Source organism: Rana temporaria, chromosome 3, assembly GCF_905171775.1.
Source record: "Rana temporaria chromosome 3, aRanTem1.1, whole genome shotgun sequence".
Taxonomy (NCBI): Eukaryota; Metazoa; Chordata; class Amphibia; order Anura; family Ranidae; genus Rana; species Rana temporaria.
Window position 1 is genome coordinate 66,212,829 of NC_053491.1, and position 16,029 is coordinate 66,228,857.

The 16,029-nt window shown below is 45.4% G+C and overlaps 1 protein-coding gene across 2 annotated transcripts in view; it reads right to left on the bottom strand.

Moving 5' to 3' along the window:
- MYO5C (myosin VC) overlaps positions 1–16,029 on the bottom strand; it is a 212,488-nt gene that overhangs the window by 102,351 nt on the left and 94,108 nt on the right. For both annotated transcript variants that reach the window (XM_040342694.1, XM_040342692.1), the window contains exons 12-16: positions 15,478–15,618; positions 12,748–12,873; positions 11,061–11,144; positions 7,530–7,664; positions 2,458–2,555 (exon numbers count right to left, since the gene is read on the bottom strand). In XM_040342694.1, the coding sequence (XP_040198628.1) occupies positions 2,458–2,555; positions 7,530–7,664; positions 11,061–11,144; positions 12,748–12,873; positions 15,478–15,618 (584 nt within the window). The remainder of the gene's footprint in view (positions 1–2,457; positions 2,556–7,529; positions 7,665–11,060; positions 11,145–12,747; positions 12,874–15,477; positions 15,619–16,029) is intronic.

Genomic DNA, 16,029 nt, shown 5'->3' on the forward strand with positions numbered 1-16,029 from the left:
CAGGTGAAAGCTGGCTCAAACCAAATGGAAGGCTTGAAAGCTCCATCATGTGGCACAGTGCCGATCCTGACCTCCCTGGGGCCCTAAGCAAAATTTCATGTCACATTAAAGTTGAGAAGCGGGAGGGGGTGTTCTGCTGTCGGAAATGAGACATCTTACATTAAATTGAGAAGCGGTGGGGTGCTGACTTCTTACCTCTTCTCCCATGCAGCCAGCAAGTTGAGAAGCGGGGTGAGGGGCCGAAAATGACTTCTCACCAGGCGGGGCCTCTAGTAATTTGGGAGGCCCTCTGCAGCTTTGTGGGGCCCTAAGCGCCTTGCATAGTGAGCCTATAGGGCGGATCGGCCCTGATGTGGCAGAACAATAATGTTTTGTGATAATCTGGATACAAGCATATTAAATACTGCGGAAAAAGGCCATTGATCAGACTTCACCTTGAAAAAGGGTAGGTGGCGATGTATTGCTTGTAAAGTGGAAATCAATGGCCATTCTCTACTCATCTGTCACAATATTTTTGATAATGTCCATGTTTATGTATGAAGAAGCCTCTCCTCTTCACCAATAGAAGTCTAGTAAAAGCATGTGAAGGGAACAAGTCATTCTGGAAAGGGAAAGGTAGGAGAGAGGCCACAGAAAGGAAAGGGTGATGGTAAGTCATTGACCAGCTGCTGGACTATTGCTGGTGTTCTGTTGGTGTTCTTTTTGTCTATCAGATGCCCTTGTGCCATACAATCATGATCACTGGTAAGTGAATAACATCTGAATCACTCTCTAGCTGTGCAAAGCTGGTAGAGACATACCTTTAATTACAGTGAAAGGTGGTTCAACAAAGTATTGACTCAGGGGGGCGCTATACAAATACACGCCACACTTTTCACATATTTATTTGTACAAAATGTGTAAAACCATTTACCATTTTCCTTCATCTTCACAATTATGTGCCACTTAGTGTTGGTCTATCACATAAAATCCCAATAAAATACATTCACATTTTTTGTTTTGAAAAAATGTGGAAAATTTCAAGGGGTATGACTACTTTTTCAAGGCACTGTATATCCTGTTTCCGATCAGCTCCTGTAGATTTACGTCGGCAGAATGGCACGGCTGGGCAAAGTGACGTATATATACGTCACTTTAAAATTCCCGCCGTGCGAGCTTGCGCGCCCCTGCTTACGCGGGCGTAACGTATCCGATTTATGTTACGCCTCCGCAACTTAGACGGGCAAGTGCTGTATTCTCAAAGCACTTGCTCCGTAAGTTGCGGCGGCATAGCGTAAATAGGCCGGCGTAAGCCCCGCCTAATTCAAATTTGGAACAGGGGGACGTGTTTTATGTAAATAACGTGTGACCCGACGTGATTGACGTTTTTCACGAACGGCGCATGCGCCGTCCGTGGAATATCCCAGTGTGCATTGCTCCAAAGTACGCCGCAAGAACGTATTGGTTTCGACGTGAACTTAAATGACGTCCAGCCCCATTCACGGACGACTTACGCAAACGACGTAAAATATAAAAAATTTGACGCGGGAACAACGTCCATACTTAACATTGGTACGCCGCATGTATGCCAAGATATAGCAGGGGTAACTTTACGCCGGGAAAAGCCTAACGTAAACGGCGTATCTGTACTGCGTCGGTCGGGCGTACGTTTGTAAATTCGCGTATCTAGCTGATTTACATATTTCTAGGCGTAAATCAGCGTACACGACCCTAGCGGCCAGCATAAATATGCAGTTAAGATGCAGTTAAGATCCGACGGCGTAACAGACTTACGGATCTAATAGAAATCTATGCGTAACTGATTCTAAGAATCAGGCGCATAGATATGACCGCCCAGACTCAGAGATACGACGGCATATCTGGAGATACGCCGTCGTATCTCTTTTGAGAATCTGGCCCACAGTATATATACACATTAATGCATCTGCCTTGGGTTAAGGTGTAAAATGCTAACCCTAACAGTGAATTCTCTGACCTTTTGGTCTGTTAAATAAACGACTACCTTTTGATATATCTGTTTGACAATTGCAAAAAAAATACCTGTTTATCGTGTCAAAAATCAGAACTGCTTAGTGTATTGTACACAATTCCTGTGTAATACCAAGGAGAGTAATAAGCCCTCCCAGTTATTATCTTGGGACTACTGAATAAATACACGTATGTTTTAGAGACATTAGGTAGGTCTGAGTAGTTGAGCAAAAGAAAAATGGGAAAGTCTGACAACACTCCGTCCACAAAAATGCTGTGTGTTGTCAGCCCACAACAGGATTTAGCAGCTGAGCGCTTTTCTAGAAGACCAATAGGTATTTTTCTGCACTTGCACCCTTGAAGGAATAAAACTCATAAAATGTGCAAGCACGCCAGAGATATACAGTATTGCATAGATTTTTTCATCCAACCCTAGCATATACTTTAAATCTGGTTTTAAACAGATTAGCAATTTAACTTTATACTTACTCAAATGGCATCTTTTCATCGTTGGGCTTTATGCATCGCACATAGTGAGGAGTGGTGGCGTTTAGGGTTTCCATAAGTAAACAGAGAGAATTGCGGAACTGAAAATAAAGGAAAACATATTATGACGCCACCAAAAATAAGTTAGTGGGGGGTCAATTACATAATACATGCTGTATTTTTATTACTATACATGATAGAAAAAATAATAATAATAATAGTAATATCATTAAAATACCACACTACCCAGCTAGACCCTCTGCACATTTTGATCTTTTTATGGTATTTTATAAATAAAAATGAATTCACAAAAATTGTTGTACAAAATTGTGCTCCTGGAAATATATAACTAGAGCAGGGGTGCCCAACCAGTGGCCCGGGGGCCACATGTGGCCCGCAGAGCCCTCTGATGTGTCCCGCAGCCTCCTGCTCTGGAATGGTTGGTTGGCAAGCCCAGATTACCTGTCATGCCAGAGCATCAGTGTTGTGAATGAAGCCAGCGGTAGAGAAAGCAAGCAGCTGCGGAGCATAGCCGCATAAGCCAATGCTTCCAGTATAGAACGAGCTCCTATCATAGGCGGAGTGATACCAAATGCACTCTGCCTGGGACAGCAAGTTTATTACTAAAATCACAGTGTATATATGGACATATCTGTTCTGCAGTGGTTACTGGGCTGCTTTCAAACTGATCTGCAGGTATAGTGCAGTGCACCTGCGGCTTACCTGCACTGAGCCATAGACTTCCGGTTAAACCTGTGGGTTTGGTGCACTTTCAGAAAGTGCACCTGCGGGATATAATATAATTCTATGGCAAAGTGCAGCTAACCCGCAAGAAAGCCATAGGTGCACTGTGCTGCACCCACGGTGTGGGTAGACCGCAGACCATCAGTGTAAAAAGTAGCCTTGGGCCCCTTTAACATGATCCGTCTGGCCCAATCAGACCCTCCATTCACCTCTATGGAGCTGTAGATGTAAACAGACGTGTGTCTGTTTACACCTGCCTACCTGCAATTTGATCTGCTAAAAAAAAACTGAATCCGTCCCCTTCCATTTGATTGGATCAGAGGGCCCATAGAGTAGAGCGGGCTGTGTCTGTGTGCGCCTTGCCTATGCAGAGTGGACGCGGACCTGTCATCTGCCCACTCTGCTCATTGTGGCCCGCGGCTGGTTACTAAGTCACTTAAAGCGGGAGTTCACCCATTTAAAAAAAAAAAAAAAATCTCCCCTTAGCTTCCTGCTCGTTCGGTCTAGGGGAATCGGCTATTTATATTAAAATAGGTGCAGTACTTACCCGTTTTCGAGCTGCATCTTCTTCCGTCGCTTCCGGGTATGGGTCTTCGGGAGCGGGCGTTCCTTCTTGATTGACATTCTTCCGAGAGGCTTCCGACGGTCGCATCCATCGCGTCACTCGTAGCCGAAAGAAGCCGAACGTCGGTGCGGCTCTATACTGCGCCTGCGCACCGACGTTCGGCTTCTTTCGGAAAATCGTGACGCGATGGATGCGACCGTCGGAAGCCTCTCGGAAACCTGTCAATCAAGAAGGACCGCCCATTCCCGAAGCCCATACCCGGAAGCGACGGAGAGGATGCGTCTCGTAAACGGGTAAGTACTGCACATATTTTAAAATAAATTGCCGATTCCCCTAGTAATAACGAGCAGGAATCTAAGGGGGAAAAGTGCCCTCTAAGGGTGAACCCCTGCTTTAAGTGGCCCTCGCTCTTCAAAAGGTTGGGCACCCCTGAACTAGAGCATTCTCTAAACTTCCAATTGATGAAAGCAAAATTTAGAGGCTTGCCATTGGAGGCTGAGACAAAATAATGTTTCTTTAGATAAGTTACGAGAAATAAAGGGTTTTTGAAGTCATATAACTATTTCCTGCAATAAAAAAACACACACACAATTCCATATCAATGTAATATTAATATTGGTCAGGGCTGTCGAAGTTGTGGGCTACAAAATGTCCCATAGGCCAGGGACAGCCCTGATATAGGTGAACTGAAAACCTTTGTTAGTAAAGGGGTATTTTTTGTACTTAAAATAAAATCCTTCCCCTGTTGAGTTCACTGGGGGAAAAGAAGACCTCTGGGGTATAAAACCAACATATAGAGCAGCCGTCATTAAATGGCAGCCCGCGGTCCGAAGACGGACCGAGCAACGCTCCTGTCCAGACCATCAGGCCGCCAGTGTGTTGTCGCATTTTGACGTTGTGCATGCGCCCCTGGTTGCTGGGACACCATCACGTTGCGTGTGTGCCCCGCCCGCTGCCACTGACTGCGGCTCTCACTCTCGGCTCATACTCCAGGACGGGCTATCAGAGTGCCCCTTAACATAAAATGAGCCCATCAGCATGCCTCTTATTTCATGTTAAGGGGCACATCTTATGTTAAGGGGCATTCTGATGGGCACATTTTATGTTAAGGGGGACTCTGATGGGCACAACAAAATGTACCCATCAGCATGCCCCTTAACATAAATGTACCCATCAGAGTGCCTCTTGACATAGAATAAGGGACACATTTAATGTTAAGGGGGCACACTGATGGGCACATATTATGTTAAGGGGGCTCTCTGATGGGTACACCTGATGTAATGGGGACACCTGATGTAAGTGGGCACTCTGATGGGAACACCTGATGTAAGGTGGCAATGTGATGGGGACACATGATGTAAGGTGGCAATGTGATGGGGACACATGATGTTGAGTGGCAATGTAATGGGGACACATGATGTAAGGTGGCAATGTGATGGGGACACTTGATGTTGAGTGGCAATGTAATGGGGACACATGATGTAAAGAGGAACTATGATGGGCATACCTGATGTAAAGGGTACTCTGATGACAGCACCTAATGTAAGGGGGCACACTGATGGAAGACACCAGATGTAAGGGGGCCTTCTGCTGAAGAAACCTGATGCAAGTGGGCACTCTGATGGGAATATCTGACTTAAAGGGGCACTCTGATGCGGACACCTAATATAAAGGGGTACTCTGATGGCGGCAACTGATTTATGGGGTTAGTCTGATGGGTACACCCAATAATGTAATGAATTACTCTGGTAGGGGCACCTGATGTAAGGGGGAACACTATTGGGGACATTAACATTTTATATACAGAGTATTACCAGAGTGTGTGGAGGAAACACGACAACAAAAAGGAAAGAGGACATGTACAATCTTTCATGGCACAGACTTGTGATTCGGACCTCAGCCAGAAAAATTTGCTTCATCTAGACCAGTGGTCTCCAAACTGAGGCCCTTGGGTCAGATGCAGCACTCTGTTTGCCTTTATACAGTCCTTATTACTACCACTGATATAGGGGACTATGTCTCTCATTGATATCAATGATGGGGCAGTATTTCTCCTTCTACTGACTACAGACTGTCTTTTTTAATTCCCACTGACCACCAAGACTGATGCATTGTTTACTTTCACTGATGCTGGGACATTTTCTACGCCAACTGGCCACAATCCAGCCCACCTAGATCAGGTGGGCTAGTTTACTATCCTTCAGACTTTAGGTAGGCTGGCACCACCTGTCAAACTCTTCCATGCAAGTGAATTGGTCTGATCCGCAAAAAAGAGCCAAACGTTTGGCACGTAGTTGTGGCATGGTCCCGCAATCTAAAATTGCCATTCAGCAATAAAAAAACAGGCATCATAAGCTGGCAGTAATGTCTCCTGCAAACCTCCTTTTACCATCTTCTGAAAAATGATCTACTGCGGATCTGTTTTCAGGGGTGGTGGTAAACATCACTGAGTGTGAAAGGAACCTTCTTACTGAGGTAGGTCGACCTACGTCGCTTGTAAAGCTATTATAAAACATAATGGGGGTAGATCCACATACCTGGGCGCATTAATACGCTGGGCGCAGCATATCTAAGATACACTACGCCGCCGCAACTTATTTTTTTTTTTTCGAATCCACAAAGAATTTGCGCCGTAAGTTACGGTGGCGTAGTGTATCTCTGGCGGCGTAAGGGTGCGGAATTCAAATGGATGTAATGGAGGCGTGTTTTATGTTAATACGTCGTGACCCGATGTAAACAACGTTTTTTTTTAACTGCGCATGCGCCATCCGTGGGGGTATCCCAGTGCGCCAATGCTTCCGACGGTGACGTCATTCTACGCAAATCCCTATTCGCGAATGACTTACGCAAACTACGTAAAAATTTCAAAATTGTATGCGGGAACGACGGCCATACTTAACATTGAGTACGCCTTATAACAGCACCTTTAACTATACGCCGGAAAAAGCCGAACGAAAACGACGTAAAAAAATGCGCCGGCCGGACGTACGTTCGTGGATCGCCGTAAATAGCTAATTTGCATACTCTACGCGGATTTCGACGGAAACGCCACCTAGCGGCCGCCGAAAAATTGCATCTAAGATCCGACGGCGTACTAAGACCTACGCCTGTCGGATCGATCCCAGATACCGTCGTATCTTGTTTTGTGGATACAAAACAAAGATACGACGCGGGAAATTTAAAATTACGCCGGCGTATCCTTTTGTGGATCTGCCCCAATGTTTTTACTCCGAAGTCCTCCACTTAAAGTGGTTGTAAACCCCACTTTATGACTTTTACCTACAGGTAAGCCTATAATAAGGCTTACCTGTAGGTATAAAGAATATCTCCTAAACCGTACAGGTTTGCAATGTGCCGCTGACGTCGGCGGCACATGCGCAGGGGGGATCCTCGGCTAAAGGACCGGCAGCCGCCGGACCTTGCCGAATTTAAATCTCCCGCGCGCACGCGCCGCAGTGACGTCATCGCCGCTCCAGCCAATCACAGCGCTGGAGCGGCGATACCCGGAAGACACGCCGGAGCAAGATGATTTCTCGCTCGGCGTGAACCAGGTAAGTTTTACACACCTCGTTCCGAGGTAAGTATTTCATAATGAGCTAATATGCGGTGCATATTAGCTCATTATGACTTTTGCCTTGCAGGAGAAAAAAAATAAAAAAAATTTGGATGCGGGTTTACAACGGCTTTAAGAATTAGTTACAGGGCAAGGAAACAGCGACAATGATAACATTACAGCATTCAGCTGAGTGTTTTGTATAGACCGTACCTTGCTGCCAACTGTCATCCTGTGCTCTTTGTTTGCTGACTTTATCACCGGCCGTGCAGACTTCACCTTGATGGCAGCACTGTACTGTGGAGTGCTGGGTGTATTCTCTTGAAAAAAGCTGGCACAGAGGTCAAACTAGGATTGTGAAGAGAAAAAAAAAGCAAGCCTTGGATAATGACCACAAAGAATTTGTGTAAATAAAAACACGTCAAAGATTTCAATGTAACATAAATATAAGCTTGTTTCCTTTTTTATTCCTATGTTCTCTTTTTGAAGCATTTGCTAGAAGGTATCTTGTCCTTGCAAACTCACCAAACACATTACAATCACAAACATCAAAATGGAGAACAACCAGAAACGCCATGCATGTCCCTTGTTGCACTGCAGACGCTGACGCGTTTTCAGGGCGGAGCTCTGATGAAAAAAGGGACCCCCTAAATGCATTAGTATCTGTAGGCAAGTGCAGCATAGTCCCAGTGAAACAAGACACATGCATGGTGGTTCTGGCTGTTCTCCATTTTGATGTTTGTAACAAGCCTTTCCTTTATGTTAGTTTGTGAGTATAACTGCATACAGTGCTGGGACAAGGTCATGCAGCGCCCAGAGCAAAGATGCCAAACAGCGCCCGCCCCCATTTGTGATGTGCAAGCTTAGGGAATTCTATGCCAAGCAGTCACACCCTTGTCACTACTCCTGTCAGCCTTGTAACAGATGGAAGGCGCCCCCATCCCTACAGTAAACCATTGTGCCCAGGGCAGCTTCCCCTCCTGCCCACCCCTTACTGCGTATTTAGCTTTTTAATAAACAGTGTAAGACGGTAATACACTAGGCCGGTGCGCCCTCTCTCTGTTCTTTTTGTATGAAATTTAAAGCCCAACTCCAACTTTAAAGTCTAACTCCAGCTTTGAAATTACAAGTAATAATTCATTTAGGCCAAGTCAGCCCAAACAAACTATTTCCTTTATTAATACAAGTTCCCGCTGTCAGCACTATGCAATTAGCAGACCTCCAGCTGTTGCAAAACTACAAGTCCCATCATGCCCCTGCTGCTGGGTGTCATACTTGTGGCTGTCAGAGTCTTGCTATGCCTCATGGGACTTGTGGCTGTCAGAGTCTTGCTATGCCTCATGGGACTTGTAGTTCTCCAACAGCTGGAGGTCCGCTAATTACATATCCCTGCTGTATGTAGTAAAAGATACATACAGTATACAGCGCTGTGTTCCAGTAGCGGTATGGGGACTTCCCACCCCACTCCCAGAACAAACTTGAGTCGGGCTCAGCACTACGTAGCTATTCATAGGAAGCTTTGTATATTTATCAATGAATACAAGGCTTCCTTCGAATGACTGAGGTGGAGAATGTGATGTCATATGTCTTCCCATTTACTTCAGCCAATCAAAGAAAGCCTTGCATTCATTGCTTGACCCAAACTTTTAAAGTGCTAGCAATGTTGAAGTTAGAGGTTTTAGTTCTGTTTTAAAAAAGGGTGAACTTCTCTCAGGTTTTCATTGTCGCTCTCCTCACTCTATATACTTTATATTCCAGGACAAAAAAAAAGCCGCACACCAATGTCAACTCTTCCAAACGCCTTTATTAGACCACAAGTTTTTTGAAGAGTCATCATCAGTGGCTCACATTCATTAACATCTTTGAGTTGTGAGCAGGGATGGGTTCTCTGTGCTGGCACCAGGGTGGCCGCAGTGGAGGTAAGGAGCAGGGCATCTGTGGCTTGAATGGTCTGGAGTAGCACTGTTTATTATGGATGTTATAGCAAGAAAAAGTCTTGTTTTCCATTTATGCTGCACTTGATTGGGTATTTAAAGTGAACACAGTTTTTCTAAGATAAGTGAACATAACATTTTCAAATAAAAGCTTCTACTCCTTGAATAAATTAACCCAATGGCCCAGATTCTCAAAGGGCTTACGACGGCGCAACGCAATGTACGCCGTCGTAAGTCCTAATCTGGGCCGTCGTATCTATGCGACTGATTCTTAGAATCAGTTACGCATAGATATCCATTAGGTCCGACAGGCGGCCCTTACGCTGTCAGATCTTAAATGCAATTTATTTTTTTGCCGCTATGTGTCGCCTCCGCCGTTTTCCCCGGTGAGTATGCAAATGAGCAAAATACGCGAATTCCCGAACGTACGCGCGGTTGACGCAGTGAAGTTACGACGTTTACGTTAGTTTTGCGCGGTGTAAAGTTGCCCCTGCTATATGAGGGGCAACCAATGTTAAGTATGGCCGTTGTTCCCGCGTCGAAATTTTAAAATTTACGTCGTTTGCGTAAGTCGTTCGTGAATGGGGCTGGACGCCATTTACGTTCACGACGAAACCAATGACGTCCTTGCGACGTCATTTGGAGCAATACACCCTGGGATATTTTCCTGATGGCGCATGCGCAGTACGTTCGGCGCGGGAACACGCCTAATTTAAATGCTACACGCCCCCTACCCGGCTAATTTGAATTAGGCGGGCTTGCGCCGGGTGATTTATGCTACGCCGCCGCAACTTTACAGGCAAGTTCTTTGTGAATAAAGCACTTGCCTGTAAAACTTGCGGCGGCGTAGCATAAATCAGATACGTTACGTCCGCACAGTTTTACGCCCATATACGAGAATCTGGGCCAATGTGTTTAAAGTAGAAAGGAAGGAAAACCTTTTTCCATGTTGGATAGAGGAATGGAGGACCATTGGGGAGTTTTTTCTTCCCTTCCTTCTGTCCCACAGCTGAAACAGGAAATTCCTTTCAAAGGAAGGGAGTCCTGGCTGTCACAAGAGTCACAAGAGTCACTAGTACTAGTGTCCCTATCGGAAGATTTCTCCTCTATTACTGTTCGGGAGACTACCCAAAGTGTGGGATTTTCTTTAACTTTCATTTGCATGACAAACAGAGAGGGTGGATCTTTCTAACAAGGGCACAAACAGCCATATAAACCTGACATCCCTCTCCACTCTATCCCAAACTAAAAATACAGTTTTCCTTTAGTTACACTCTAACTTGGGTACTGTCTTAGTTTGGTCTTTGTTTTTTGTTTTTTTGGCATTATACTTTATGGCAGGGTTCGACAAACCCAGGGCGCCAGGTCGCAATTGCGACTGGAATTAGCAACCTGGTGCCTGGGGCGGCACAGCTGGAGTATCCTGTGTCTCTGTGCGCCCCCACCTCCCTCGCCACACGATCACGTCGTGCTGCGCAGGCCGGTAATTGAGGCCGCAAGTTTGCGGCCTTCTGCAGGCCTATGCTTCCTTCTGTGATCTGGCGCCATCTTGGGGTGGCGCCTAGATTCCAAGCAAATTTGTCAAGCCCTGCTTTCTGGGCTTTCATATATGATGCCCCATACTTTTACACAGCTCTGCACACAATGTTAACTTGTTTTATATGTTAACTGTAAGCCTCCCTGCACAGAAGTGTATGTAAAAGACCTTCCTATTCCTATCCTATTCCTAAAAACTGTGTCTATGAATTCATATTTTCCAAGTTTCTCAATGCAAACATACATAAAGAACAAGGAAGGAAATCACACAAACCTTACTAGTTTTCAGCAGATCAATCAATACTTCATATACGGTATCACGATTTTTCTCCAAAAATCCATCACATTGGTATTCTACCTGTGCAGATCAAACACATAGCTTTAGACAGTATTATATAATATGATGCACAAAAGCATACAATGAAATCATTTACACAGTGCCGATCCTGACCTCCCTGACATGTCACATTAAGGTTGAGAAGCGGGGGGGCTGCCAAAAATTACTTGTCACAATAGATATTAAAGTTGAGAAGCGGGGGGAGGGGGTGTTCTGCTGTCGGAAATGACATCTTACATTACAGTGAGAAGCGGGGGGTGCTGACTTCTTACCTCTTCTCCCATGCAGCCAGCGATTTGAGAAGCGGGGTGAGGGGCCGAAAATTACTTCTCACCAGGCGGGGCCTCTAGTAATTTGGGAAGCCCCCTGCAGATTTGCGGGGCCCTAAGCGGCTTGCATAGTGAGCCTATAGGGTGGATCGGCCCGGCATTTACATCTGTACTGTTATTTATAATACTTACAGTGTCAAATACACAAATACTGTACCTACATGATAATAAAACAAAACAATATTCCCAGACCAGAAATTTTACAATTTTACAGCCCTGTATAAAACTAGCAATCGTTATAACATCACAGATCTCCTATACAGATGTTCCATATATTTTATATTAGCTGTACTAGTATAGGTTGGTTATGTGATAGGATTAGGCACTGAGGGCCAGATTCACGTAGAATCACGGCGGCGTAACGTATCGTAGATACGTTACACCGCCGCAAGTTTTCATCGCAAGTGCCTGATTCACAAAGCACTTGCGATGAATGGGCATAAGGCGGGCCAATTCAAATGGGCGTGTGCCATTTAAATTAGTTAATTAAACCCCTTGAATTACCCTATTTATCGGCGTATAATGCGCACTTTTTTCCCCTTAAAATCAGGGGAAAATCGTGGGTACGCGTTATACGCCGATCCCCCCTGTCTCTGAGCACCGCTGACATAGACCAAGCCGAGCCGAGTGTACTGCGCACTCGGCCACGCTCGGCCCGCCCACAGGATGGCGAGAGAAGCCGAGAGGAGGCGAACACACAGGAAATCCGGCTCTGTAAAGCTCAGGCTGAGGCGCCAAACTCAAAAATACACAATGCTGCAACCTTGGGCAAGATGGACACCTCCAAAGCCGCAGATGGACACCCACAAGGCTGGATGGACTCTGCGCAAGGCCGCAGACGGACGCCGGACAAGGCCGCCGGGCAAGACAGCAGACGGACACCGACAAGGCTGCACCGACCTCCAAACCCGCAGATGGACACCCACAAGGCTGGATGGACTCTGCGCAAGGCCGCAGACGGACGCTGGACAAGGCCGCCGATGGACGTCGGGCAAAACAGCAGACGGACACCGACAAGGCTGCACCGACCTCCAAAGCCGCAGATGGACACCCACAAGGCTTGATGGACTCTGCGCAAGGCCGCAGATGGACGCCGGACAAGGCCGCCGATGGGCGCCAGGCAAGACAGCAGACGGACACGACAAGGCTGCACCGACGAGCATTTAAAATGTAAGTTTTTTTTCCTTAAACTTTCCTTCTTGGGGTGCTCGTTATACGCCGGCGCGTGGTATACGCCGATAAATACGGTACATGTAGGCATATATTCTTTTTAGGTACCTATTTTATTAGCTTACCTTATCTGCAAAGTGCTGAATGGTGAATGATCTGTTGGACATTCTTGGTTTTTCAAACAAGGGATTCTTATTAATGAAGTTGTTGTAAAGCTTCTGTAGCCAGTTCTCATCTGTACCATGTGGTAGCTGTGAAATACAGTGCAATGAATGTAGCTAAAATCTACTAGATGGAGTAATAATCTTCCACAAGAGAAAACAAAAGAATCAACAAAAATAGCTGTGCCTTTAAGGAAAGGTGTCACTACCAGTTACATGCTAAGCACCAGGTGCCCATCTGAGCTTTCCTATTCAAAGAATTGCTGCAGGGCACCTCAGGAGACCCTAAATCCTAGGTCCAGGGTGGGGAAATACGATTTTTTACAAGAATCAACCCTAAAGACGTCCCACTCTTCTGCCTTTACAAGAAAGTATCCCATAACAATATATACACTTCCACAGGGTACTGCTTAGACTCTAAGGGCCGTATCCACAGTGAGAGTACTTTCAAATTACCCGCGTCGTATCTTTAGTTTGAATCCTCAAACCAAGATACGACAGCATCTGGGTTCGATCCGACAGGCGTACGGCTTTGTACGCCTTCGGAACGTAGATGCAATACTTCGGCGTCCGCTGGGTGGAGTTTGCGTCGTTTTCCGCGTTGGGTATGCAAATTAGCTATTTCGGACGATCCACAAACGTACCCGCGGGCGTCGCATTTTCTTACATCGTCTCTAGTAGGCTTTTTCCAGCGTATAGTTAAAGCTGGTGTTTTGCGGCGTATAGTTAGACTTGCCATGTTAAGTATAGCCGTCGTTCCCGCGTCGAAATCTGAATTATTTTTTTTTTTTGCGTAAGTCGTCCGTGAATAGGGATGGACGTAATTCACGTCTAAGTTAAAAAAAATGACGTTGTTGCGACGTCATTTAGCGCAATGCACGGCGGGAAATTTAGGGACGGCGCATGCGCAGTTCATTCGGCGCGGGGACACGCTATATTTAAATGAAACATGCCCCCTACTCGCCGATTTGAATTACGCGCCGAGAGATACACTACGCCGCCGTAACTTACGGCGCAAATTCTTTGTGGATTCAAATAATTTAAAAGTAAGTTACAGCAGCGTATCGTATCTCACATACGCTGCGCCTATCTAATTGTATGTGGATCTGGCCCTAAGACTCTAAGACCCTTGCTCTAGGCCCTAGAGCAAGGGTCTTCAAACGTTCTACATACCAGGGGCGGACTGACCATTCGTGCCCTCGGGCACTGCCCGAGGGCCCCATGCCACTAGGGGGCCCCATCAGGGTTGCCAGCCTCAATAAAACCAGGGACAGTATGTAAAAATCTGTGTTTTTTTACATCTGTCCCTGAAATGTCCCTTACCAACATCCTTTTGGTCTAAAAATCCCAAGATTATAGATGCCCCACCTCTCCAGTACCTTCTCAGTGTGTGTTTGTATACTGTGTGTGTATATTGTGTGTCTGAGTGTGTATACAGTACTGTGTGGCCCCATAATCTATTGCCTGGGGGCCCCATCATCTCCTTTTTCCCAGGGGCCCCAAAATCTCCTATTGCCCGGGTGCCCCATGAGTTGTCAATCTGCCCCTGCTACATACACTACAGTTTACTGTCCTTCAGACAAACTGTGGCAAACAAGAGAGAAAATGCCCAGGTATCAACAAGAGTAAACAATGCTTCGGGCTTGGTGGTCAGTGGGAGTAAAAAAATGACATAGAACGTGTGGTCAGTTTGAGGAGCAGTAGTGCGCTATTGTTGGCGTAAGAGAGAGGAATAGTGCCCCATTGTTGGTGTCAGTGGGAAGAATAGTGCTCTATTGTTGGTGTCAGTGGGAGGAATAGTGCTCTATTGTTGGCATAAGAGAGAGGAATAGTACCCCATTGTTGATGTCAGTGGGAGGAGTAGTGCACCACTGTTGAATGTCAATGGAAGGAATTATGTGTCACTGTTGGTGTCAAAGGGAGAAATACTTCCTCATCATTGGTGTCGGGGGGGGGGGGGGGACAGTGCATCACTGATGGTGTCAGTGAGAGGAAATAGGCCCCACTGTTGGTGTCAATGTGAAGAATTATGCACCACTGTTGGCGTCAGTGGGAAGAAGGGTGACTCATGAACCTCTTAAATTAAAAATGAGCCAAGCATATCCTTCTATAGTGTGTACTTGCCTCAATCCAAAACACCCAGTGTGATTTTTGTCGCCTCTCTCAATCCTCTGCTATCTTCATGAGGCCCTTCTGACAGTCTATGCCCATACTAGACAATCATGGGAGATGACCCCCCCCCCCCCAGCCCACAGCCTATGATTGACAGTCTCAGCTGAGCATGTTTTCCTTTGAGTCTGTGTAGAGCGGGGTGTGTTTATTCCCTCCACCCAGGTCTCAGATTACACTCAGCTCCTTTCTTCATGCTGTGCAGTGTGTGACTTCAGATCCCGGACTCTTCCTCCTCTATGCTTAGAAATAGCCTTTGCTCTATGTGCTATAGAAGGCTATAAAGAAGAGAGTGCTGTAGGTAAACAGGTACAACCTATGTAGGAGCATGTGTTTCCTCTCTGTGTACCACCTGAGGTTAGTCACTTCAATAGATATATGTAAGGATTTACTATTGCAATAAATTATAAATACTGAAAGTGTGAGAGGACAATGTAGAATAACTATCAGTCATGGGCACCACTAAGTAATATAGTAAAATAGAATAGAAAATAAATCATTTTATGTGGCTAAAACACGACCTACCAGACATTCTTCATCTAGTAGTTCTAAAATACCCATCTTTGCTTCAATGAGGTCAATGACTGGCTGATTGTCATAAAAGTCGATGAGATTCCAAGGTATATCTTCCTTAAAGTACTCCTCTTGCTCTAGCTTGAAGACATGCTGGAAAAAATATTTAAAATACATGTTAGTTTTGTACGGAATACAACAATTTAGGGATATGACAGTATATTTTTTTATTATTATTATTTTTTATTTAATATTTTTTTTTTCTCCAAGAGGCATAACATTCCTCCCATTCATCCACTATCATTAGGAGTCTCCAGTCTGTAAACGCATCCCTTTCCTTGGCAAGTCTAATGCCGCGTACACACGATAATTTTTCAGCATGAAAAAAACGTTTTTCAAAAACGTCATTTAAAATGATCGTGTGTGGGCTACACATAATTTTTCAGGTTCTGAAAAACGACAAAAAAAAAAATTCGAACATGCTGCATTTTTTAACGTCGGCTAAAATGACGTAAAAAACACCTTCTTGAATATATGGCAACAAGAATTAGGGCAGTTCTGAGG